General features: G+C 39.0%; 1 protein-coding gene across 2 annotated transcripts in view; it reads left to right on the top strand.

Moving 5' to 3' along the window:
• RAPGEF4 (Rap guanine nucleotide exchange factor 4) overlaps positions 1 to 26,165 on the top strand; it is a 152,706-nt gene that overhangs the window by 116,660 nt on the left and 9,881 nt on the right. For both annotated transcript variants that reach the window (XM_031052201.2, XM_013129927.3), the window contains exons 17-29: positions 570 to 648; positions 4,828 to 4,978; positions 6,327 to 6,415; positions 6,878 to 6,908; positions 7,152 to 7,230; positions 9,041 to 9,187; positions 10,399 to 10,496; positions 13,353 to 13,478; positions 13,971 to 14,149; positions 18,690 to 18,780; positions 20,954 to 21,004; positions 21,640 to 21,727; positions 22,058 to 22,122. In XM_031052201.2, the coding sequence (XP_030908061.1) occupies positions 570 to 648; positions 4,828 to 4,978; positions 6,327 to 6,415; positions 6,878 to 6,908; positions 7,152 to 7,230; positions 9,041 to 9,187; positions 10,399 to 10,496; positions 13,353 to 13,478; positions 13,971 to 14,149; positions 18,690 to 18,780; positions 20,954 to 21,004; positions 21,640 to 21,727; positions 22,058 to 22,122 (1,274 nt within the window). The remainder of the gene's footprint in view (positions 1 to 569; positions 649 to 4,827; positions 4,979 to 6,326; positions 6,416 to 6,877; positions 6,909 to 7,151; positions 7,231 to 9,040; positions 9,188 to 10,398; positions 10,497 to 13,352; positions 13,479 to 13,970; positions 14,150 to 18,689; positions 18,781 to 20,953; positions 21,005 to 21,639; positions 21,728 to 22,057; positions 22,123 to 26,165) is intronic.

The following is a 26,165-nucleotide window of genomic DNA, read 5'->3' as shown; positions in this document are numbered from 1 at the left end:
TTTTTTCAGTGGTTCCATATAAGACTTGCATAGTTTAAAAGTAAAAGAAAGTTTAGTCTCACTGCCAAACTTATTCTGGCCTGTGCAGCCAGGCTTCATAAATCTTTCTTGTTGTCACAAATACAAAGACAAGGCAAACTGGGATTTACACCAGCGCTACCACAGATCATTTTAACATTAAAAATAGCTTGCTGTTTTTTTGCCAGAGAAGATGTCAGTCATATTGGTCATATACGTTTTAATGTAATTGTATCCAAATGTTTCACTGTAGCACAGATGTTGTTTTGTTGGGGATTTTTTGCTGTGCCAAATTTCCCTTTGACACAAGCAAATGCCTGTTAACAGCAGTGCAGTAAAATTCATGCAGACAAGAATGAAAGCTTAATATTACAGCTTGTATTTGTTCATTCCCCATTTTCATACTTAATACCTACAAACAGACTGCAAAAAGACCCCTTTATTATCAGCAGAGGGAGAATAAGACTTCAGTGGGAAGAAAACTCACCCTTGTGATCCCCAAGCTGTCTGCAAGGGCTTAATGGCCTGTTTTCTTTCTTCTCTTTTCACAGATTCTGTTTTAAATGATTTTATTATGATGCACTGTGTTTTTATGCCAAATAGTCAGCTCTGCCCAGCCTTGATGGCACAATATCCTTTTGTAAGGGAAAAGTTACATGCCTTTAACAGCTATCCCTGTTGGTGATGAGACTGAAACTTCTCTCTCTCAAGAAGTACATCACGTTTCATGGAGGCTGTGCCTTGTGGGTAGGTTATCAGTGTCTGGTGAACAGCTATGCATAGTTCAACAACTCTGAAATAGACAGTGTATACCCATGATGAGATACATTCCCGGAGCATGAAAACTGTATCTTTCCTGTGCTGATTACTATTTCAAGGGAAAGAAATGTACTGTTCCTCCACCAGATAAATGAAATTACATAAAAGTTTGGATTACTCTTCCTGTATCCTTTCTTCTTTTTTTGTTTTTATTTTCTTTTGCTGAGCTACAGCATCTAGATTTTAACTGAGATCATTATGTTTTAGTGATTTCCATGGTCTACTTTATAGATTACAAGCTGCAAAGTCCTTCAGGCAAAAGGGTACCTAAACTAGTAGAATAATGGATAAGCAGTTACTAGATGCTGTCATAATAGTTATCAATAAAAATAATAATAATCTCTAATAATAATGGTCTATAACAAATGTTTACAAACTGCAAGAAACTTCAATTGCATGCGAATACTTATGAGATAAAAGCTTACAATGGATAGCATTGATTGCTGGAGGTGGTTCTCATACTGTTTGCATGTTTTACAGGAGGAGTCTGTGAAATGTCCATCAACCAGTTTGTGGCAAGTTATTTAGTTTGGGGAGCTGCTGGGCACTGAGAGTTTTCCCTGTGCACAGTGACTTGAAGCTCTCAAGTGACTGGGAGCATTAAATAAACATATAATGTTTTCTGGTTTATAGAATTCTGACAGGGGTATAATAACTTCAATTCCCTATTTATTTTTTAGAATCAGATTGGTGTAAAAGTGTGCTTTCCTTGAAGCTCAGTGGGGCGAATGACATCTAGCAAAGCTAACTCCTTGAAACCACAAAATAGAGCACCATGTCCTTGTCTGGCAAGCTTGAAAATCCATTTGTGTTACTCCTAGCAAGAACAGTAATTGTTTTTAAAACCTTTGAACCCATAAAAGTGGTCTGCAGAAAATTGTTTGTATACCTGAAACAAACACATTTTCCAAAACCACATAGTTTTGGATATCAAAAGTATATGAAATGCTGTTGCTGACAGCTTTGAGAGGGGAAGGAAAGGACAGAACTTTTTGTGTTTGTTTTGAGGTTTTTTTTTCTGATTTATCTACTTCGTATTATTCAGTCAGTCCATTTGAGACTCAGATTTTCCTATCCTCAGTTATAATAATATAACTCTGATATCTAGTAACTGGGAAAATCAGATCCATAAGCAAAATGTACTTCATTGTTTATAGGGCAAAAGCTTTTCTGAAGGTAAAAGCAATAACATTACTTATGTATATGTACTCAATTGTGATGAAATGTATTCTGCAAACAGGATAAGACTACAATCTTAAGTGGGTTGTGGCAAGCATCATGCTAATTCTTCTCAGAGAGGGAAAGGGGGGCTGGAAGTAACTGGTATTCCACTGCTTTAGCGTCAGCTTTTCCTAGAGCTGAATTATTGATATTTGGTCCATTGTGAATATGGAAAATCAAACTGTGCTCTGTTTATTGTACCATTGAAATTTATAGTTAGAGTTGAAAGGTTGCTAACAAAGCTCATCTTTTCTGAGCAAAATCATTCTACAAAAAGGTTTGCTGGTGCTGAGTTACTAAGGAGAGATTAGTTATGCACAGTTAGGAAATCAAAACACAAAAAAGAAGAGAGATGATTCAGTCAGAAACACTGGTTTTGCTCCACCTCCAATTTTAAATCAATACAAGTCTATTTTCCTATACCAACTTAGGTTACTATTTTAGCTGGCAGCATGTGAGTATGAGTACAGCTAGACAATCATAGAATGGTTAGGGTTGGAAAGGACCTTAAGATCATCTAGTTCCAAGCCCCCTGCCATGCTGTCTGTTGGACCAAGGCCACTGTTCCCTTATTTTCTACACAGAGATGGAAATGGACAAATTCTCAGAGCTACAGCTTGTCTGAGGGAGGGAGGACAAAGTCATAAAGAATACTTGAAATAGAGTAGCACTTCCAAAAGTGCACCTGGGATTGTGCAAGTGTGTGATCATGTGTGCAAGTGTGCATCTATAAAGGAGCACTCTCTAAAAGCTTACAAAGTATAAACTCGTCTTTTGCTTTTTGTAGATGGTAGTCCTTCAGTGTGTTCCTGTACATATATTTTGTGAACCTCCTTTACCATCATACCAGCAAAATAGTTAGCATTCTGCTGTAGTAATGGGTGCTGATTTTGCACAGCTGTTCTTATGGTTAAGTATTCCCATGCAGGGAAGAACAGACTTCAGAATTGCTTCCATTTCCTAGCATATACTAGACATAGCTAGAAACATATATATTGAACTCTAAACATGTTGGTGTTGATAAATATTTTACAATTATCTGCCACTTGTTGCAAGTATGCGTGATCTCTGCCATGAAGCTGCATCCTGTAGGCCCCTCATTGACCATTCATTGACTCTCCCTATGATAATGTTAATAGAGGAGCAGTTACTGTAAATGAACAGTGAAAATACAGAAAAATTACCACTCGCTGTGGTGAGTCAGTTAATAAAGTAAAAATACATTAAATAATTACAGTGTTTAAAAGGTAAAAATGGCATGACAAAAACTACTTGGCAGAATGTTAGACTTGTTTCCTGGGACATTAGAGTACATAGCTTACCATAAATTATTTACTTCTTATGACGCTTTGACTTATGTACTCCCATAAATGTACTGACATGTTTAGTCATTTAAACCTGTCTGGGTGAAATTAAAATGCAGAAATTTTGTCAGTCAAATGAGTGCCCCCGTAGCCCTGGTAGCATGTCAAATCACTGCAAGGGATTTGGGGCAGGAGGATCTTTTGGAAAGCATGAGCTGCTTTTTCACATGATATTTTATTAGTATTTCTTAGACAAATGCTTTTATATGAGAAGCTTAAAATAAGTAGGTACCTTTGATTTCTAATTAATATTTAATTTTCTAATGAATATTTTAAAATCTTTTGTTAGAACAACTGAAAGAGCACCTTGAAAGGATGATGGACTTTGCTGTGAGTGAAAGCATGTCAGCTGTTAATATTGAACATTGCTATGTAACTGGGAATAATATTATTCATGGCAATCAGAATTTTGATACCTGGGAGGAAAAGCTGAAGATGTAGCTGCACACATTCAGTGCTTGCTTCACATTCAGCTATCAGTTTATTGGGAAGCAGATTAAATATACATTGATAACTTCTGATCAGTGAGAAGTAGGCACACAAATCTTCATGTTCTGTTTCTGCTGGGGATTATTCTTCATTTTCACGTAGGTTAAAAGCTGGAATTGTCTCAGTTTGTTGCCCATTGTGCCTTTAGTTTTTTCTTGGTTTCTTGCTTTCAATAAATGTCACTTTTGGCCTTTTTGCCAAAAACATTTGCGTATTTTTGTTACGTTGACACTCAATCATGAAAAGTGTCAATGAAATGTTTCCCTTTTTTTCTTATTGTTTATCACAAAATAGCTATCACAAAATATTGTGTCCCAAATGTGCTTTATTTGATAGAGTGGAAACTTCTGCTTTCCTCATGTGTAAGATGAGGCCACTACAGAATTTTTTATTTTACCCCATATCTCTATGGGGTAAAGTTCCTTGTCCCCCTGCCATAACGGGACTGAGGTTCACCTTGGATTACAGTGACTTCTAAGAATAAAAAGAGTAACACTTGTGCTTCAGTCCCATTCACAAATGGAAGACTGGAATTGTTAATAAACACCAAGGGTTCTTTTTCTTCAGCTGCCTCCAAAGAAGAACAAGGAGAAATGCCCTTCTTCAGTCTCCATGATTAATCCTCTTCTCTATTGTTCCAAGTATCATTTCTGTCCTGCTCCCCTACAGCAACTGTCTCTGTGGTGGGATTGTGATCATTCCTGTGCTCTTTAGAGAATTCACTGTCTTTTTACTTTTTAGTATGAATGTGAAAGGTTCACAAGTCTTTATGCTAGCAGCAGTCGAAAATCAAAAGTATATATTGGAAAGTTACGTTTGAACACCCTGAAAATGGTTGTTGGAAGTCAGTTGTTTGTGAATTCACACTGGTTTTGATATTTTCAATCATTGAGCGTTTTCCTTGACACCATGGCACCTATCATGCCCAGCCTTCCCAGGGTACAGAGCAGGAAAAAATGGATTATGCCCTCAACAATAAAAGGCGAGTCATTCGACTGGTTCTGCAGTGGGCTGCTTTATATGGAGATTTACTACAAGAAGATGAAGCAGCAATGGCCTTTTTGGAGGTATAAAGGAATTGTATCATTGTACTGAAAAGTACCTACGATGCAAGATAAGCTGAAAGCCTGTTTCTAGTCTGTAGAATTCTGTTATGAACTAAAGAGAAATAAGTAATTTCAAAGTGCAAACTCATAACTGTTTTATCGGGTTTAGCTGCAGACGGTATATGCACTACAACAGTGGTTGAACCATTGTCAGACTCTGGACCTCTGAAAATACCTGCCAGATTTGCAGAACCCTTTCAAAGCACTGCATGGGTAGATACATTATAGGAATAGATAAATCTGCTTTATTTTTTAGTATTTTTCTTGTGAATAGCTCAGAGGCTGTATAGGTTGAACTGGGGGTCTGTTTATGCCTTCCTGAGGTGTGCCAGGAAGGAATGTGGAGGGTTCCTACTCTGCAAAACCAACAATCCATTTCATTTGAATGAAAGCAGTCCTGCAGCAAATGGAACTTAAGATCTTTGTCTTCAGAACCTTTCTGATCCCTTAAAATCATTTAGTAATTCAGACATTGCTTGTGTGGTATGTGCTGTAGTCTTGTATTTCTAAGGTAAGATGCATTGCCAAAGTCATGTGAAGTTGTCATCATTGCAGTTAGTATTATATATTGTGTTTATGGAACACTATCATGTATGTTACTGGCTGCATTGAAGTTCTTGCCCCAAATCACTTAAAATGAATCGAATGTAAGAGTTAGGAGAGGGGAATAGAGAGAGGTCTTAAGCAGGACAGATGTAACAGTAAACTGACATGGGAAAGCTTTTTATAATAGAAAAGCTTTGGAGACAGACATAATCTCTTACATTAGTCTAGAAGTTAAAGAAAAGTTACTAGTTGAAATCATATCGATCCTTCTTTGGGACAGTGTGATGTAAATGTGTGGCAGGAAGAGATTTGAGTAGGGTTTAAAAGCGGTAGTATTGTAGTGGATTGGAGTAGGTGAGATTCAAACAACTCAGTAACAAATTAATCACTAAGGATTGCAACATTAGTGGGTAAAAAAAAAAGCTATCACACCAGATTATATGTGAATTTTGTAGTCTACTCTTGATAATCTGAAAATGCAGCTTTATATTTCAGTGTGCAAAGCACACTGCCAAGCAGTCAGTGGTTACACAGTGTGTGGAGGAGCCTCATCAGGCTTCCCTTCTGCATGTGTAACTTGCTTTAAATCAGCTGGAGATAAACAAGTAGAAGTAATAGAGGGTTGAGCTCAGCATGTGTTCCTCTATGCAGATTACAATTCTTTATAATCATTAAGCGATCAGATGTCATCTCATAATCCTCTATCCTGAGTACTGCTCATTTACCCCATAGTTATTTAAAGACAATTTTGTGTCATTTACAGGAATTTTATGTATCTGTATCAGATGATACTAGAATGATTGCAGCACTAAAGGAGCAACTTCCAGAGCTAGAGAAAATTGTAAAGCAAGTGTAAGCACAGTTTTTGCTTCTTTACTCCCCCACCCTTTTTGTCAGTAAATAAATGAAGAAAATTTATTGCTTATATCTATTAAAAAACCATTCTGCGAATTCCAGTCATACAAGATTAAATGTTTGCATGCAAGTTTGTTTGAATGAATGTCTATGACTCTCTTTCCACATCATTCTTTCAAATGCCAAAATCTTGTTGAAAGGTTGACAGAAGGAATAAGAAATTATGTACACACCATTGAAACTAAACTGGATGCTTATTTCATGCTTACATGGACTTTGTATAGTATTTTCCCTTCATAGTCATAGATAACTATGGTGTCATCGAGTCTTTTCATATATGCGAACATTAATATGTTGATATTGTATTTTGACAAGTGGTCTATGTTCTATGTGTGATTTTGTATACAAAATCTTCCCAATAATACATAATTACACATTGTGTGCTTTACTTTTTGATAGTTCTGAAGAACCTAAAGCACCACAGAAGAAGGTAAGATAATGTATTTTTTTTTCCATTTTCTGAAGTCAGAGCTTTAGCACAGCAAATCCATAAGCATCTACTCTTTAGAAATCGTGGATATATTAAAACAACACATTGAGAAATGGCTTTTAACATTGTCAAATTTTGCATTGCTACTCTTTTTCCTGTCATTGATAAGAGATTATTGGAGTTCATGTCTACCCCATAACGTTTCTTTTTGCATTAATTTGAATCCTGATGATTCATTCTCAGCACAAAGTTCTTCTGCAGCTGTTCAACACAAGTGATGACAGAGCACAGAAACGCCAGCCTATCAGGGGTAGCGACGAAGGTGAGTTCCTTCCCTGCAAAGTTTCCTTCAGCCACTGAGATTTGCAGTAAATTTGTCTCTCTCCCAAAACAGTCTTAAAATAAAAAAATAAGCACCTACCTACAGTTTTGAAGTCTGGCCTGAAGGAAACTCTGCTTTTGCTAGCCCAGTATTCTCCAACATTGATTTGAAGTGTCCTGGTCTTTTCCCTTAGTTACTTGTGCTATCAAACACTGTGCTTCCTCAGATGTAGAAACCTCTAAAATAAGGAATGAACAAACCAGGTAAGAACCAGTACAGACAGTGTTCTGCAAGTAATGGCAGTGCAATAAATAGTGGGTGCTGAAGGTCATGTTTGAGACTCTGTCTCCCATATGTAGTTTAAACTAACATGTACAGCTGTTCCTTTGAGAGACAGAAATGGAGTAGATAATCATGCCGTGGATTTCTGCCCTGTGGCACACTGCCTAGAAAACAAAATCTGCTGGTTTGCCCTATTCTATTGTTTCATTCTCTGAAGAGATTAAGATAACATTTAGAGCAATATATCAGAATATCATTTTCAGTTGTACTTGCTTTTCATGTTTTCTTTTACTTCAGGCAGCTTAAAGCACTGCTATGTGAGCAAAATCCTGAGCTCTGCTGATGAGATCTGTTCATTGCTTATACAAAGATATATGCCCCTTAAAACTCATAAATCTGATGATTTCTTTGGAACTGCTAGAACCAGTCCCTCAGTGATTGTTTTGGTGCATCTTCATCTCAGAAAATAGTTTCTTCTTCAAGGTGTTTTATATTAAAGGATAGCTCTTGCTAGTGAACAATAGTAAAAATAAGGGAACAAAATGCAAGGTCATATAGCTGAGAAAGCTGGAGGCATAAATCAAACCAATGTAAGAGCTCTTTCAAAAGCTGAAACTGCCTGTGTACAGCAGACATCCTGCCAGGCATGCAGTTTCTGTTGTCCATAACAGTGTTTCTTCTAGGTCTACAAGAGTGAAACAGTTGCCGCTGCCAGGAAAGTACGACTTGTGTCTGTGGGGATAGGCAATAACTGCTCCTTTCCTGTTGCTGTGTGAAGCTGGCAGCTCGCTGACCATTGAACTATCCATGGACAGCTCATACCCCAGGGGCTGCTTGGCTTGGCTTGGAGGATCTAGCATTTTCTCTCTTAAATTCTTGTCACTTTGAGCTTCCTTGCTTTTTGCAGGCTAATGTACATTGCATGCTAATAAAGGCTAAGTGATACTGATTTCTAGGCAGCCAGAGGCCTGGGTATTACTCTGTGAGCCAATTTGTACTGTACACTCAAGTGTATTCTTATTGTCAGGGTGGTTTTCTTCTTAGTCTACAACATTCCTGATTGAGGAATTACATACTTGCTTGTACAAACCAGGTTTCAACACAGCTGGATTTAAGTTCTGTTTTTAACAAAAATTATTTTCAAATCTATTTTGTAAATATGAAAATTATTTTCCTGTAATTAAGAGAGTTTGCAGCCAGTTTTCTGACTTGAAAACAAGTATAAATTTAAAATATTACAACGTCTGGAGCATAACAAAGTGCCAGATTAAATTGGCATCCATAAATAACATAGCACCACTGAAACACTAGTATGCATTGTTTGCTAAAAGCTCTGGGAAATCAGAGATTTCTGTCCTAGAAATTGTAGAACATCTGAGGAATGGGGAGCTATCAAAATTGTAGTGATTTCTTGTTGCTTTGTTTTGTTGTGAGGAGTGGTTGCTGAAGTGATAGTAATTTGTACAATGAAGTCTCTGTAGTTATTACATGTGGCATGCACAGCACGTTTTGTTTTTTTTTTTTTTAGTTCTGTTTAAGGTGTACTGCATAGACCAAACCTACACCACTATCCGGGTGCCAGTTTCTTCCTCTGTGAAGGAAGTGATCAGCGCAGTAGCAGATAAGCTGGGATCTGGAGAAGGCCTCATCATAGTAAAGATGAGCTCAGGAGGAGGTATTGTACTTGCATATCTTAAATTCTTCTTGCTTACAGTGAAGCAGAGCTTTGGAAGGAATTTAAAGACTAAGTCAAGTGTTTTATGTCAATGTGCATGTTCAGGCTCTGGCTCAGAGGCAAGTCCTTTGCCTGCTGCAGGCACAGGCTGAAACTCATAGGGAAGACAGGAAAAGCTTGTGTATCTGCATGTTACAGAGCAGAGCTACCCCAGGTTTCCGTCACTGTAAGATTTGCAAGAGATTTTAACAACAGAAATAGGTAAGTGTGGGTAATGTCAGGCTAGACATAAGAATCAGCAACAGGAGAAAACAAGGCAGTGCAGACATTCCAGTACTGGTCACTGCCATTCTGACTGCTCCGTCCATGCAAACCATTACTGAGCAACTTAGTGCCAAGTCCACTGACCTAGTGTTTGCAAGGGGTCAGGAGTCAGGCCCGCACCGTAAGCTGTGGGAATGGGAGAGTAACTGCAAGGTGAATTCTGCTGCAGAATTGGTGTTGCTGAAGTGCTCTGGTTGAGTGTGACTGTGTGGACACACACAGAGCTAATAAGAGCTGTGTTTGAAGGCATTTTTGCAAACAGTGGTGCCTGCCAAATCCAGCTCACTTCCTGAAAACTGACACGAGGCGGCTCTCCTTTTTGCAGTTGCAGCAATACTTTATTGTCAGATTTCCTGAATGCCAGCACATGCTGGAAGAGACTGTTTTGTGTTACTTTATTATCTTTTCTTTACCTGGGAGTAAAAGCTCTTTCAGAACTGCTGTAATGAGATTTGAGTACAGTTGCATTTCATCACCTCCTTATGCAGTTACTGTCTTCTAAGGCAATTTCTATTAAGAATAGCTCTCTGAATGCTCACAGCTCAGAGAGGAATGAATTGAGTCCCTAATTATGGTTGAATTTTTGCAGACAGTTTCTAGAGGTGGCCGTACAGGCTTCTTGACCTGTCTGTACAGTTTGGGGCCAAGATTCTGCTTACATATTCCAGTTTTGTAGGAGACTGGTTTGGGCTGAGCTTGTTGTCACATTGCTTCAATAAAAAGAACCTTGTTGTTATCTATTTTCTATCCTGGACATGGGTTAACTGTGGAAAATTTGTTCCCAGAAGTGTGATCTGTGCAGCTGTTGGATTAGTCCTGCTGTAAATTCTACATATATATATCATGACTGTTTATATAATAAAAAATCTGTTGTTTCATGGTTACAGAAAAGGTTGTGCTCAAACCTCATGATGTTTCAGTGTTTACAACTCTGAGTGTTAATGGACGGCTGTTTGCTTGCCCACGTGATCAGTTTGATTCATTGGTATGTATGTATGCAGTTCTCAGGAAGTTCAGTTCTTCTCTTTATCTGAACACTTGACCTTTTCTGCATTATCATGCTTTAGGTAAAAACTAGTGGAAACATTCACAACAGAGGGCTTATCACAGTGCTGTGGGATGAGCCCCAAAATTAAAACAAGGTAATTCCCTAGACTAGAGCAGAAATCAACCCAATCCACATGACAGCACTCGATCTCAGTATTCTGACACAATGAACATTTAGGTAGATCTGAATATTGTCGGCAAGATATGCAGGAATTCCTGATTATAGAAGTATCTACTCAAGGCCACAGATAGATATTTTTGAAGATGGATCTTACTAATTAAAGCATTCTGAGGACTTGATTCCAACAGTAAATTGCTAAAAATATTCTATTTCTCAGCCCCACATAATACTGATGACTCTAAGTGTATTCACAGAAAATATTCCTGGTAGAGAGTCTGATTTTTCTTAGGTAGAATTGTTCATAAGTACTCACGGTTTATACAGTAATTCTAACAATCTCCGTGGGGTCTGCTTTTATAGAATTTGATTTGACTGTGCTTTTTGTTCCTTTTATTTCATTAAAAACAAATGTCATTGCCAAGTCATGTCAGCATGAACTCTATTACTGCTAGCCTTGTTTCAGCCTCCTGTATGCTTTTAACAAGCCACTTAGTATGTATGCCTGATTTCTTTTATAGATCTGGTAAAATCTGTGCTTTGCTGCTGCTTTCAATTTAGTAACCAGGGAATGTACAACCAGCATACTGTAGTGCCATGCAGAGATACCTCTTGTTCAGTTTATTAAATTCTGGTGTTCCCTTAAGGTTAATTAATCCTGCCAAGTAGATACCCTCATGGGGCATGGTACTCTAAAGCAAGGGTGTTGTGTCAGTGCAACTGTGCTGGGTACTTTTATATGTCTCTGCATTGTCTGTGTAGATGTAGCTTTGGCAGGAAATTGTCATTACTTTCTATGCCTTTTCCCACATGCTATTTACCATGGATTAAGAACTCAGAATGCTAGAGTGAGCTTTAAAGTACAGGGATGCAATGTGCTAGTTTTCTTCAACGGGACTGACTTCAGTAGTAGTTAGGGAAGAACACTCAGCACCTTAAAAAAGGTTCTCAATACTGCATGACAGAACACATCCCTTTGTTAACTGCATTTTTTCAAATAGGCATAAACAAAGTGCAAATGTTACAGCCTCACTTGACTCCCAGTTTAATCCTTTCACATTTCAATTTGTGGCTGCTGCCTATGCATGTACGTTTATTTGTGTTACACTTGGCGATTCCCGTGTGAAAATTGTTCTGGGTTAGATTAATTTTCAGATACGCAATGAGCTTACTTCTAAGTGCTTCTTTCCTAGCCTTGGAAAATATGTGTTTGTTATGGTAACAGCTATGTTGTGTTTGTCTCCAAATAGGGGAAAAAAGCCTTCTTTCAGTCTTTGGGCAGTTCTCTTTCCACAGATCTCCACAAACTTAGGATTTTCTACACAAAAATGCTCAACTTTTAATTCGTACTCTTAGACTGAAAAAGTGTTGTGTTTGTGCAGATCTCGATCCAGAGCAATCTTCAGGCTGTTATAAGATTGATGGCAGTCCTGGATTTTTTTAGATAATACCTACATACACTATTTTTTTTTCTTTTTAAATTGTAGATGGAGCTTTTAAGGTAATAATGCCTGTGGTTTAGCTGAATAAATTTAAATTATTCTATGATTTGAAAGACAAGTTTTCGTTAGAGCATAAAGCAGGAACTCATACAGAAATGCTCCTACATGCTGTGTTATCGAGGAAGTGATTTGATGTATTAATCCATTCGGTCCTTTTTCTATTGATAATATAATCTTCCTACATAAAAGGATAAAGTAAGTATGATCTGTTAATCTTGCAGACTCTATTGAGTTTGTCCTCGAAAGGAGCCTGTTGATAATTCCCTACTCCGTAATTATCTAACAAAGACCCTATGAGAAAGTGAGAAACTTGTAAGTGAACTCTACTGCCCTCTCCTGGAAACAGAACAATTAAAACGTGGGTTCTCAGAGAGCTACTACTTCAAATCTGACTTGATCTCAAGCCATGTCTTAAATCTCTTTGATACAAGATCTACTTGTCTGCAAAACTGTGTATCTCATCTCAATTTTTGCGTGGTATGGAAGTGTCTTTCAAAAATGTTCTAACTTGAATGAGTTAAAGGATTCTTTCTCCTAAGACTCTGGGTGTATAATTCTAATTATCATAGCCAGGAGTTTTGCAGTCACAAATAGTGCATCCCTGTGCTGTCAGAGAGAAAGTATGAGGCTTATTTTATAAATGATCAGAATATCTTGCAATCACTGTAGATTTCTGAAATATGGCAGATGTAATAATTCTCATCACTAGAATCAATAGTTTTGCAGAAGCATTTGGCTTGTGCTTTGTGGTCTAGTTATTTATGTACACAAAAAAGGAAACTGATAACAAAAGCTTTGTCGAAAGACCTATGCTCCTAAACAGACATGCTTTAGTTAGCGTAATGTGCATTGAAGTATTTATTTCTGGCTTCAAATTTTAGAACAATGCTAAAAATAACACACTGAGAACAGTCTGTGTTATTTCCTTACAGTGCCTCTGAAGAGCTTTCAGAATTTTCCTGACTATCCTGTGCATAATGGATACTGATTTTGCACAGGGCTTCTCATTTTCTAAATGCCAGCCTGTGGTTAAAAGCAAATTTCAGTTTTGCTGTTAGAAACATGCTTGGGAAAGTGGTCACATAGGGAAAAAAAGGTCAGAAATGTTATAGAAGAAGAATGTCATGGAATATAGTGTTTCTAAAATATTTTTATGGCATTTTTCCATTTGTAGGCACCATTACCAGAACAGGAAGGACCATCGACAGGTACAGTAGGAACATTTGAACTGATGAGCTCCAAAGACTTAGCACATCAGATGACAATTTATGACTGGGAGCTCTTCAACTGCGTGCATGAGGTATGAGGATGTATTTATTCGGCAGATTAGAATCTGTTCGAAAATGTTTAGCTGTACATTGTAGGTTTGTGCATAACTTGCAAAACTTTCTCTAAGCTTGCTCTTCAAAAATACTACAATTAAAGCCACCTACAAGTTATGAGGCATCCTTAATGTTTTAGACAAAATGCAAAAATAAAGTTAAACTTATCCTGCACTTGTGCTGCTTACTGAATTGCTTTTGTATGTTTTATGGTATTAAACTATTTATACATATATACATATTATACTTTTATACATATTTATACTACAGTCTGTAGTTATGCTTTTAGTATGCCTCAGCTATTGTCTACTGGGTTTGCAACCTGCATCCTCGTCATTTACAGCAATAAATGCAAACTGCAGGGCAAGTGTCAGGCTAGATACTTACCTGGTCATTCTTAGCCTTTTTCCTCTATCCAAAAGGTGAGATTTCTAAAACAAAATATCCCAAACTATTTTCTTTTTTCCTAGCTGGAATTGATTTATCACACTTTTGGGAGGCACAATTTTAAAAAGACCACAGCAAATCTGGACTTGTTTTTAAGAAGATTTAATGAAATTCAGTTCTGGGTGGTCACTGAGATTTGTCTTTGTGCTCAACTCAGCAAACGTGTTCAGCTGTTAAAGAAATATATAAAGATAGCAGCCCAGTAAGTATACAATCATCTGTGAGCTGGAAATGAGGTTCGGTATAGTCAATTTGTTGTCATTTTTCTTTTTTGTTTTCAGATAGCCACACACAGCAGAGGTTAAAATGTTCTGTATTTGGTAATTCTGTCCATTTTCTTATAGAGTTGTATCGAACCTTGTTTATAGTCTTCTTTCGTGTCCTACTTTCCATTGCTCCTTGATCTGTGATCTCTTAGGGCCATGCTTTCACATCAAATTTGTGAGTAAATATATTTCAGTTCATTAGGAGAATCCTTCATTTACCCTTACATCCATTAGCAGATATTAATATGCGAACTAGTAAATATTAACAAAATTGAACCTTAGTTTTCCTAAGAACTGTTCAGGAAGACTGTTTTCAGAATTGCTCTGAGTGGGAAAACCAAGAGGGAAGAGCAACAAGATGGAGTATGAAGATGATGAGGCTTATGTTACTTTCAGTCTTCTTGGATATTTTTCTAATACTTTTTTGAAAATACAATAAGAATATCCTTTTTTTGTTACTAACTCCTGGGTCTGAACTTGGATAGCAGAGAGTTCTTGCTTTTTTCTATTCTTTGATTCATATTAAGATGTAAACTCCTTGGTGCCTTCATGCCAAAGATGTTGGCCTTGACTCATCACTGAAGCGTATGTGTGACAGAGAGGGAGCAGGGACATACTCCTGCCCCCTGCATAGCTATAGTTTTATATCACTGTTACCTGCTTCCTTACTTTGCAGTTCATGGTGTATTTATTGCATTCATCACTGTCTGAACAAACAGCTAGCAGAGGTGTGCAGTGAGAAGCTGCCTGTGTGTTTGTCTATGACTTTGGACACTGTGGCCATTAGACAGTCTTGCTGAACAAAGAAATTCTTACTTGCAGTTAAACCATGAGTTTGTATCGTTGAATGTAGCCACCCTCCTCCCAGTTAGTAGTTCCACATAGCTGAAATCAGGATTCACGTCAGAACTCTGCATCAGCGTGCCTACCTTCTCTGGGAAGCACCCTGCTCTGCCAGTACTGGCTTCCTCTGGGAACAGCTTTGGGCTCTCTGGCCGGATTACAGTTGGTCAGAGCTGACGATTTCAAAGTCTAGTGATGGGCATGCAGGACCATGCTTATATTCAGAACAGAGGACAGAATTTACCTCTCTAGTTTCTAAAGATATATATACTTCATATTCCATTATGTCATTCCTCAGAGCGGAACTGGGAAGCAAGCTGCCGGCCTGCGGGCTGTGTCCAGGAGAGGGCACTGGCACCTGCACAGAGAGGCATCTGGGTCTGTTCTGAACTCAGACATGAAACGGTAAAACGTTGAAACGTGGCAAATTAAGAGACAATAGTCATTTCCATAAACACTTGAAATCAAGTATCCTAAAAATTGCAGTTAAATATCTCCTTAATAAACTACCTTAGCCCGTGGGTTCCTCAGTGTCATGGATTTAATCCTATGCTATTTACAACAGCTTGACAACCTCCTGTTTACTTCCATGTTTCTGGTATCGCTACAATGCTAAAAATAAACAGCTAAAAGAAGTCAGCTCTACTGAGCCCTCTTTGTCTCCTACTGGCAGAGCAATGAGAGGCACAAGGTTTTCCTCCATGCAGACAGAGCAGGCAGGTTGAATTGCAGGCGCTGGAAAGGCCACAGGGAAGTTTGGCAGGCTGCTGCCCTCCGTGCAGTGCTGCCATGGGAACAGCTACCACAGCATACGGTAAAACAAACACAAGTGCACTGAAGTTAGTGGGACAAAAAGGCAAGGAACTGGATCAAAAGATGGTGGCCCAGGCCTGGAAGCAGTGTCTTTGAGGAAGTTTTGCATGTGAAGAGACCTAATGAGAACTGTACCCTACCTAGAAGCACTAGGCTCATTAGAAAAGTGTCTGGGGAGAACAGCTCAGTGCTGCACTATTAATTTTAGGCATGACTGATGGTAACAAGGGGCCTTGCACGTACTGATTTTCTAGCTGAGAGCCCTGTTTCAGTTCTGCACCTCGGGGCTCAGGAACCATCACAGAAGGCACATCGTTCTGTGTCTGCCACCCCATGCACCTTGTGATGTGTGCTCCCTGTCTGTGCAGGCAGGCGCAAGGCCAAGTGCTGGCTCCAAGTGCTGTGCACATGTGCTTTCAGTTCCAGGAGCTGCTATTGTCTTTGCATCTGCAGGGAAAGGATGTAGAGGTTACCAAGTTCATCTCTTTTCTCCAGTCACTGTAGGATTAAACTTTCAAACAAAGGGGAAAAGTGAACTATATTTTCTACAGTGAGTTCTTCCCATATTAATTGTATCAGAAAGGCCTTCTAGGATGTACTTGCACATATGCTCATGGATATGTGCAAACCCAGTTTGCACATATTTACGCTTTGCATATATACCACAGGCTGTTTAGAAACCTTCTTGTGTATCACTATACTCAGACACTCCCATTCAGTTGCTGAAAAGCATTCTTTCTATACACATGCATATGTTATAAGCCCAAGAAGCCTGTAAGTTTTTAAGGGTGTGTTCACAGAGAAAATGCCAGGAGCAATATGCTCATATAAGTACTGAGAGATTTTAAGCACGCATGGTTGTGTTGGAGACAGGTGTGTGCACATGTGTATTTTCATGGTTCATACTTACAGGAAGATTTTTCCAATACAGTCTGTTCTGGGGGGCAGAGAGGGACCTCTGCTCTGTGCACACTGGGGTGCTTTGGAGGATCCACTTTCTGACATTTTGCAGGCAGTATACATGCAGTGGAGCCATGCAGTGCTGTTTCTACTGCCTTACAGTGGTCCTCTATCTGGAACTGAGTTATTTCGTGTAGAGCCTGTAGAATTTACAGACTATTTGATGTAGAATGTCATACATCTAGATGGATTTTAAATTTTAAATTACATTTCTTAACAGGTGTTTGGCTAAACTTTTCCATTTTAAAATGAGATTGAAATTACATATTGTAGATGCATTTGCAGCTGCCTACCATGTTTCAGCACTACTGCTGTGTAGTACTAATTATTTTCTCAGTGCCACAATTTATTCTCACTGTCCCAGGCTGTGGACAGATATCCCTTCCTGGATTTAGTTGTGCCTGGGGAAGAGGTTATCACTCACAGCCTATCCTGGCTGCTTCTCATCCTCATCTCCCCTCAGATCCTCTAACAAGGCATTCCCTGACCTGCCCTAGTCAGAATAAGTTGGCTAACGTTGCTCACTGTCCCTAATCTGATGGAGAATTTGTATGAGCAGCTCTGCTGGCAGATCTGAGGGGGCAGCAGTGTCCAACAGACAGACCATCAGGTGGGAGAATTCATCTTTTCACGTGCTCGGTGTTCACACAGGGCAGGCACAAGTAAGGCTTGGTCTAGAGGACTCACCCACTCAATACACTGAGTCTGGTGAAACGGAGGGAGAGAAAGAACAGAATTAACAGTAGGGTGATGTGGCAATTATGGAGTCCACCACTGGGATTGATGATTGTACTGATTTCATCAGGAGCTGAGGATTCCTCAGAGGAGCTTAAGAGCTTCAGCAATGAATAAAAAAAAAAAAAGCTATCTGAGAATCATAGCTTCAATCTTGTGGAAGTGTTCTTAGGAAACAGCAAAAAACCCAGCAGACTGAGGTGCTGAAATCAGATCTTGGCAAATGTTGTGAAAAAGAAAATTATTTGCAGTAACCTAGTGAGACACAGATTTATGAGATACAGGCTTTGTTCTCTCTCTTTCCTTCCCATTGAGACAATGAGACACCTGATGCAGTCCCAGCTGAGAAGTTGCGTGGGCTGTTCCTGTCAAATTGTGTCTACTCCTGCATATGGTGTATTGGATCTTCCATAATACTCAGCTACATGTTCCAGTTTTCCCTGCTGTTAACAAAATTTCTCTTTTGCATTATGGATTAAGCATGATCTAGAGCTCCTAATATCCAGGACCTATTTAGTGATGCTGATAATGAATGGCAGCTTTTTGCTTGAAACATCCTAAAGAGTTCCAGAATCTATAAGTCCTAGTTAGAAATCACATCTAGTGAGAGAGGTCACTGACACACAGGCATCTCTAGACAGCTGGTCTTCTCCCTTTGAAAAGACTCAGTGCCCCTGTAAACTGTAGTGAAGATTGTCTAGGGACAACTTCTAATGTTCAGTAGCTGTTCAGAAGCTGTCAGCAAGTTCTGCAGCAAATGAGGTTGTAAACCAGTTGCTGCCACTGTTTCTGGTATTCCCTGGGACTGAATTGAGCCTAGTTTGTGTTCTAGGACTGTGTTTCTGGGCAGGGTGGAGCTTCAAAGACTCTAATGTCCTTGCAGAAGCTGTCACCCAGTGAAGTGGAAGCAGGAGGTCATTTTAGGAGAGAGGGGAAAGGAACCTCCAGAGTGTGGTGAATTACTCACATGTTGGTGAAGTGGTGTGCCGCAGGCATGTAAGGCCAGGGCTGCCCAAATACAGTCAATCTATGCTAAATGCATGGGTTCAGCTCTCTTAAGGTTGTCATGTGTACTTCTGCCCTGATTGATACATACAACTTAAAACCTGCTCCTTTGTGTTTCAGCTGTAAGGAATACAAAAATCTGAATTCCTTTTTCGCTATTATTATGGGACTGAGCAATGTTGCTGTGAGCCGTCTCTCATTAACATGGGAGGTAAGTCTCCATTAAAATCCAATTCCAAGAAGTTTGACTGGAATTTGTGCTTTTAGTTAGCAAAAAACATGATTTGGGCCGTTATTATTGATAATAATTATATCTACTAATTCAGCTCCTTTAGCTTAGGCTGACAATTTTTATTAGTAAGACAGTATGCCCATAGGTGTGTTGAATAGTCACAAGCAGTTCATAAGAGTGGCAACAGCAGCTTCTGTTGATGCACCAAACTGCCCAACAGGATGAGCAAGTTAGCCAGTTAACCTCTCAGATCAGCCCATCCTCTGACTCATTCAGTCATTCAGTGAGATCACTCCATAGATACTTCTCTAAAATCTATCCTCTGTTTATACGTAGTATTTTCTGATCTCCATATGGAATCTGTTGCTCTATTAAAATGTGGGTTTGTCCTAACCAGTTCTCGTTTTTTTATCTGACATTCCCCTGCTTACTGTCAGTTGGGTCTTCATTCTCAGAGCTTCCACATTTTTCTATGGCTTTGCTCTTTTGTATGTAGTATATAAGAAGGGTGAAACATCCAGCAGGATGAGATAATAAGCACATGTAACCACTAAGAACATGGTGGTTGTCCACAGCAGTGCAGATCTGAATGTGCACGTATTTTGTTCATTAGAAATTCAAAATCATGACTGAAAATGGGAGATCAAACTAATCATGCTCAAATAGGAGATCAGACTAACACATCTGAGAAGGCACCAGCCTAGTTTTCAATAGCACATTTTGCAAGTGGCATGTAGAATCAGTGTTAAAGGCCAGGATTTGCAAATCAGTTTCTCAAAATAATGATCATTTGTGACTACTGAGAGGAACAGTTGGGAGATCTGAGTTGGTACAGGAGTAGTATGAACAGAGAAGAGAGAATTTAATGTATATACTACATACAGCAATCTGAAGTGGGTGCAGGGTCTGTGCTGGAGTGGCACAGATCATTTGTAGGTGTGGGGTATGAAATGTTACCATGCTGTGGTTACGTAGGGTACTCAGTTAATCAAGAGAATCTCAGCAGCTTGATTTTTAGCCAGATAGATATACAGACTATACTTAAAACCAAACATATCAAGACCTGACTTTTGCTATATTATCATGCATTTACAGTAGTTGCATGCACAAATTAGATATTTGCAGGTGCAAATGTCCAATTATACCACTTATTTCACAAATACCTAATCTGCATGCATATGCAAACTAGGCACACAGTTGTTGACACACATCATTAAAAATTAGGCCCTTGCTGTGGCACAGTGTAAATAGCTTGCTAGGGTATACACTCCAAATGTAGGAAGTATTGCAAAAAATCATTTCTGCACTATAAAGTCTCTATTAATTTTTTGTGTTACACGCTGTCAGTAATAGTCAGATTTAATCAGCAAATATAGAGAAATTTCTTATTAAAATAGTCTGTGTGTGGATAAAACATTACTGTGATCTCTGAAACTAATTTATAACGTATCTTATAATCTTCATAGTAGAATTATTTGATATTTATAAGACAACATGATAAGGAAAGAAAATACATAGTAAAGCCAATCTCGTCATAATCACTGCGCGATCAACTGACCATGAGTTATTTGCGTAGGTATTGTGGACTGAAAAACTGTTAATTAAGTTATACCCCAGAAAGCTGCTGGCAGCTGGGTATGTCAAGAACTTAAGCAATAGCTGATGATACATCAGCATGAACAAAAAAAGTCTCCTGGAAATGCCCAGGCATGGATTTGAATGTTGCAAGGGCAGTTCATTATAGGTATGAATAATTAAGCTGAGCTACCCCTACGCAAGCTGTGTGTAAATCATGTTTTCAGATAGGCTATAATCAGGAATGTCCTGAAACCAATGACTTGAACTTTCACGTACATTCTGCATTCAGTGATTGCGATGTGTGCCAAACGAAAATCTGAATCTAAACATCCCAAAGGAGTAAATTCAAGTTGGGGTTTAAATCAGGATCCAGGTTTCATGGCTGGTCCCGTCTCTATTTATAATCTGGTTGCTAGGAAACGTGTTGTATTTTAGATTAGCACATTGTTAGAAATATCTGGCAAAAAGAGCACTTTCCTGACTTAGGGTGTTGTAGAAGGAACTAGCATTTACAGTAAAATCATCACACAAATTGGATTTAATTAAGGTTTTCTATTTTTGTTTTTATTAACAGAAACTTCCAAGCAAGTTCAAGAAGATCTATGCAGAGTTTGAAAGCTTAATGGTGAATAGCAATGGATCCCTTATTCTATGCACAATCTGAGCTAATTCAGTTTCTGAGTAACTGATTTGAATTCCTTGATTCAGAACATTTTATATGTCCTTGTTTGACTTTAAGAAGTTTATGATCCCATTTTAGAGCTGCTAAAACAAGTATGTATGACTAATAAATTATACTCTTAGGAACCTACTCTGGGAGAACTTATGTACCACTCAAAGTTAATCTGGGAACTCAGAAAAGCTTTATCACATGTTTTCCAATAGTACATATGGGAAATTATATTTTCTAACCTGGATTTTTCCAGGCATTACATTTTAGTGTTACAACATAAGCAAAACTGGATCTGCAGCTGCAAGGAGGGAAGAGAAATGTGTGGTTCCTCTTATGAGCATTTTTTTGTAGTCATACCTTACCTTGCTATTCGGCATGAAAAATGTTTGTGTTTAGTGGCTGCATTCTCGTCACGTAAGTTCTATGGGAGAATGATAAAAGACAGCTGACTTTGCAGATACACTTTAAAGCCACAGGAGAAAATAATGATTTTAATAAATGCCATGACATCTAAATGAATGCATACAGTGTCTTGATACATATAATAATACATATTAGTAATTATTTGATTTCTCTTTTTTCTTAAGGATCCATCAAGAAATCATAGGGCCTACAGGCTAACTGTAGCTAAATTGGACCCTCCAATAATTCCTTTCATGCCACTACTTATAAAAGGTAGGCTTGGATGTTACCAGAATTATTAACTTGAAAGCTATTTGTCAAATATTTGAAGAATAAGAGTAGCAGCAAAAAAAAGCAAAAATCAAGCTCAGTGTGAGGTATGATCTTTTTCCATTATAAAAAGCATGGCACAGAGACAAGAAAAACTGCTTTAGTACATCTGAATATCATACCTCAATTTTACTAGTCTCAGAAATGCTGCAAATTAAAAACTAAATGTTTTATAGTTGCTTTGATTTTTCTAAGGGATAGATAAAATGTTCTGCTGTTTTGTATGATCATGATTCAGTAATGGGCTTTTATGTGGCTTTTATTTCTATCCAGACATGACGTTCACTCATGAGGGAAACAAGACATTCACTGACAATCTAGTAAACTTCGAAAAAATGGTATGTATGCCATCCTTTAAATGAAAGACCTCCCTATTCATCTCCTCAAGAGAGAACTTCTCAACAATGATTTCCAGGGTTAGATAAAGTGAAGGCAGGACCAAGAGCTGGCAAAAATAGTCTGTGTTGTGCACAGTGCCTGGGACCTCTGGGTTTCTGGAAAACCTCACAGAGGTGGAGAAGAAGCTGTCCACTGAGCCACGCATAGCCAAAATGTTTCCTAGGAGAGGCAGCAGCAGTAACAGGAAGCAGAGCTGCTAGAGACAGTTTTTAACAGCCATTTTGGGAGCAAGCTGAGATTTTAACTGCTGTTTCTTCAAACTGGACTAAGCTGCCTCAGGCGGGGATAATTCTGCATTGCCCCTCAGAGAATGAAAGCAGCTTTAATACAAAACTTGCACATCATCTTGCTTTCTTCTTTCCTTTAACAGTGAAAGAAGACTTTGGTGATTTGATTGTTTTCATATTGGTAAGGGGGATCAATAATAGGAGGTTAGACTATGGTCAATCTGATTTATTTTAAAACCTGCACCTAAGCTCCCATAATTTCAGACACTGCTGTCAAACGCTGCAGGCAGGCAACTTCCCATGGCAGAAATCTCAACTGAAACTCAAGTTTCTTAGCAGTGAGAAGCCTTTTCTTTTGATTGCAAAGGTCAAGTTCTTAATTAATGTGGTTAATGACACCTGCATCTGAGAAACCAGGGTTAGCCAAGCCCAGCTATGAGCAGCTGCACTGCGAAACCAAAACTGACTTAGTGTTCTGGCAGTAAAGTTCCATTCAGGAGCTGGGGCAGATCTACTCTGGCACCTATATCTGCTTATTCTTAGTACTGCAGTAACCAGAACCACTCCATGGTTATTTCCACAGCACTGCAGAGGATCTTGTCTTACTTTCTGAGCACTGGCACCGTGGGGGGGAAAAAGGAGGACTTTCAGGTGTTCAGAAAAATTTACAGAAAAGTCATTGTCACTCTGAGTGAATTCTTCTCTTAGATTTTAGTCTATAGCTCCGGGACAGCTTCTAACCTAGGGTGAAAATACCAGTCTACTAGGCTGAGACTCTTTTGTGAGTAAATGGAAGTACTAATGCCTGAGTAAGGTCCTGACTTCAGTTTGCAATAATAACATTCCCTAATTGCATACTCAGACTGTGTTGCCATCTCCTTCCACAGGCTGTGAGTCTTCTACCTGCAGAAAGGATTTTTTCCTGGACTGCCTATTCTAATTAGATAGATAAATATATACATGTATTAGTGTAGGCAGTAAATATTTTGGGGAACACAAAGGGATCTCAGACTTGGCTGGAGCACCTCCAAACTGGGAGGGAAGGCAGATGCATTGCTATAGCCATGGCTGTGTGGCTGGCTCCATGTTGTCCACCTCACCTCCTCACCTGGCCTACTTACATCTCCTTGAGCCAGAAGAGCCGGTACTTCAGCAGGCACAGAGCTGTATGCCTCAGGCTGTTCTTTATGCCTGATACGTGTAAAAGCCATTACAGGAGGCAGGAGCTCTCCTGTGAGTGCTTGCCCATAGGCAGAAGTTCAACCCAGGCTTGTCATTTAGAAATGGTTGTGCGCCACTCTGTACTACAACTTGGCACTCCCAAGGCCAGGACTGAATTTTATAGCAGCTTAAACTGATCTATAGCTAGGCTGCAGCAGGTCTGCCCTTTTCACCCTAGTCTGCACATTGCCTTATCTTCTATGCATTATCTCCAGAACATGGATTTACTGCTAGCACCCAAAAGTTTTAAATAAAGTTGCATACTGCATGAAGGTAATAGCACCCATTTTGATTAATAATCCGAGCTTTGAGCATGTCCTTTAGGAGAGGTAAGTGAAGACAGGTTAATCTATTTTTGATGCTATACATTTTTCAAAGAATCAATATAATGTCTTATGTTCCTCCACACAACAGAAAGGGAAATGTTCTTCTTTCTCAGTATTCTAAACCTTTCTTCAGTTAGTGGTCTGCCTAAAAGCCCACTCTGCTTTTTCTCCAGGCCTTACTACAAGTATATCTTTTGCCTTTTTAATGTTCTTCATTAGCTATTCTGCATGCTTCTATGTTTTTACTGCTTCTCTCAACCCATAGCTCTTCAAAGCAACATATATTCAGATTCCACCCACATAATTCATTCAAATCCTAATGTGGACCTGGCAGTTTTTAGCTTTTTGCATGTGTCATCAGGTCAAGCAAAGAAGAAAAGCCTACTGTTAAACCTCAGTTGCTACCGCCTACTTGTGTTAAGCTTACAACTGTCATATCCACACATAATTGCCAGATATTAACTGGTGAAGACAAGACCACTCAGCCAGATAACTCTCAGATAAACTCAGCTTCCTTTTACATAAGTATAAACTCAAGGTAAATCTGTGATGTTATTCTGCTATTCTGTTATTTCAGGAGAAATGCAGATTTCCTCACAGGAATCAAGTCCTGCCATTTGTTGTTTCTGCCTTTTTGTTGTGCTGCATGATATTCTGTCAGCACATAGAGGTACCTCTGAATATAGCTGGGAGCCACTCTTACTGATCTGACTAAAATGTATTTGTTCTTTGGAAAATTATTTCCATTGATCCATCCTAACTTTGATGCTTGCTGAAGTTTACAAATAAAAATATCTGGGTAGTTGCCGTTGCTGGTGCCACTTGCCACCAAAGGAGCTGGGTTCCTCCAACTCCCATGTAAGCACAGTGATGAAACAGAGAACTGACACTGGCATCATGTCTACATTCTCACCACAGAGCTCTGATCCCGACAGCTGATGTGCTGCTGACAACTTTATTCCTGTAACTGGCAGCCAAAAGTAGAAGTTTGATCTAGTGGCATCTCTGCAGCTGAAACAGCTTCCTTTAAATCTTTTATGTTCTCTGAGGTTTCTGTTATTATTTGTATTAAACGATGCATCTTAAAACATGCAGGAGATGTCAGACAGTGTCTGAGCCAGGAGTTCTCTGAGTGCCAGAAACAGCGAGGCCTTGTTTCCTGAACGTTTGTGTTTCATGGCTGCCTAAGCTCTGCTCAGAGCTTTCCTCATGGCTGGGGCTTGTGTGGTTTCTTCATGGCTGGGGAATTCTGTGTGAATAGGCTTTTGTCATAACATAGGAACTTGCACTACAGCCTTTTCCCTGAAGGAGACAGAAGAAGGCACTTAGACAATCTTCCTCTTGTTCACAGCCATCTATTTTCACAGAAAATTGGTAGGAGCTTTCTTATGTTTGAAAACTCTGGGTTCTTTTTAAAGATTTGACAAAAATATCTAGAGAAGAAGGGGAAAAGAGACAGATGGTGTTAAATCACATTAGCCTAGGTTTTTTTTTTTAGCAAGTCAAGCTAAAAAGGAAAGGGACTGAGTCAATTTTTCCTGCTACACTTCATTATAAATTGGTCTTTTTCAGGGGTGTAGTGACAGAACTGTGGTATCGGCAGCAAGGGGGGATATAACTCTGAAGAGCATTGCGGAGCTTTACCTGCTGCTGCCTTTGTAAACTGCCTGTTCCTTCCTCCCCTTCGCTGTCTCCTGATCTCCATGGAGTCTCTTATTTGGATGAGGCTGTGAGGAGTGGGAGGGCAGGAACAGCTAGCCAGGGAAGAGAATACTGTGCGTATGCTAGAGCCACAACTGTGTGTAAATGGGGAAGTTTGTAATCGAACCCATTTGGTCTGTACAAGATGTGGGAAAATAATAGTGAATGTGTCAGAAATAGGTGTGCTCTTTGTATTTGCACTGTACTTGTGCTCTTTACTATGCCATATATTGCATGAAACAAGGGGGGAGAAGAGGAGAGTTGGAGGAAACAAGCACTGGGCCTTAAAATCAGCCTGGAACATGTTATTTATACTTTTGTCACTAGGTTGACATTACTGGTATTAGCAATACAAGTCTTCAGTACCAAACAAGACATGGTTTTAGAGAAGTACTGAAGTTCTTAATTCACTGTGTCCTGGTGGCACCCTGTAAGAAGCTAATGGAGATAAGGTACAAGCTGTTTCCACAATGATGCTGCTCAGATGTACCTTCTATGTTGGCATAT

This window comes from Melopsittacus undulatus, chromosome 8 (genome assembly GCF_012275295.1).
Source record: "Melopsittacus undulatus isolate bMelUnd1 chromosome 8, bMelUnd1.mat.Z, whole genome shotgun sequence".
Taxonomy (NCBI): domain Eukaryota; kingdom Metazoa; phylum Chordata; class Aves; order Psittaciformes; family Psittaculidae; genus Melopsittacus; species Melopsittacus undulatus.
This window is presented reverse-complemented; position numbering and strand designations above follow the sequence as displayed.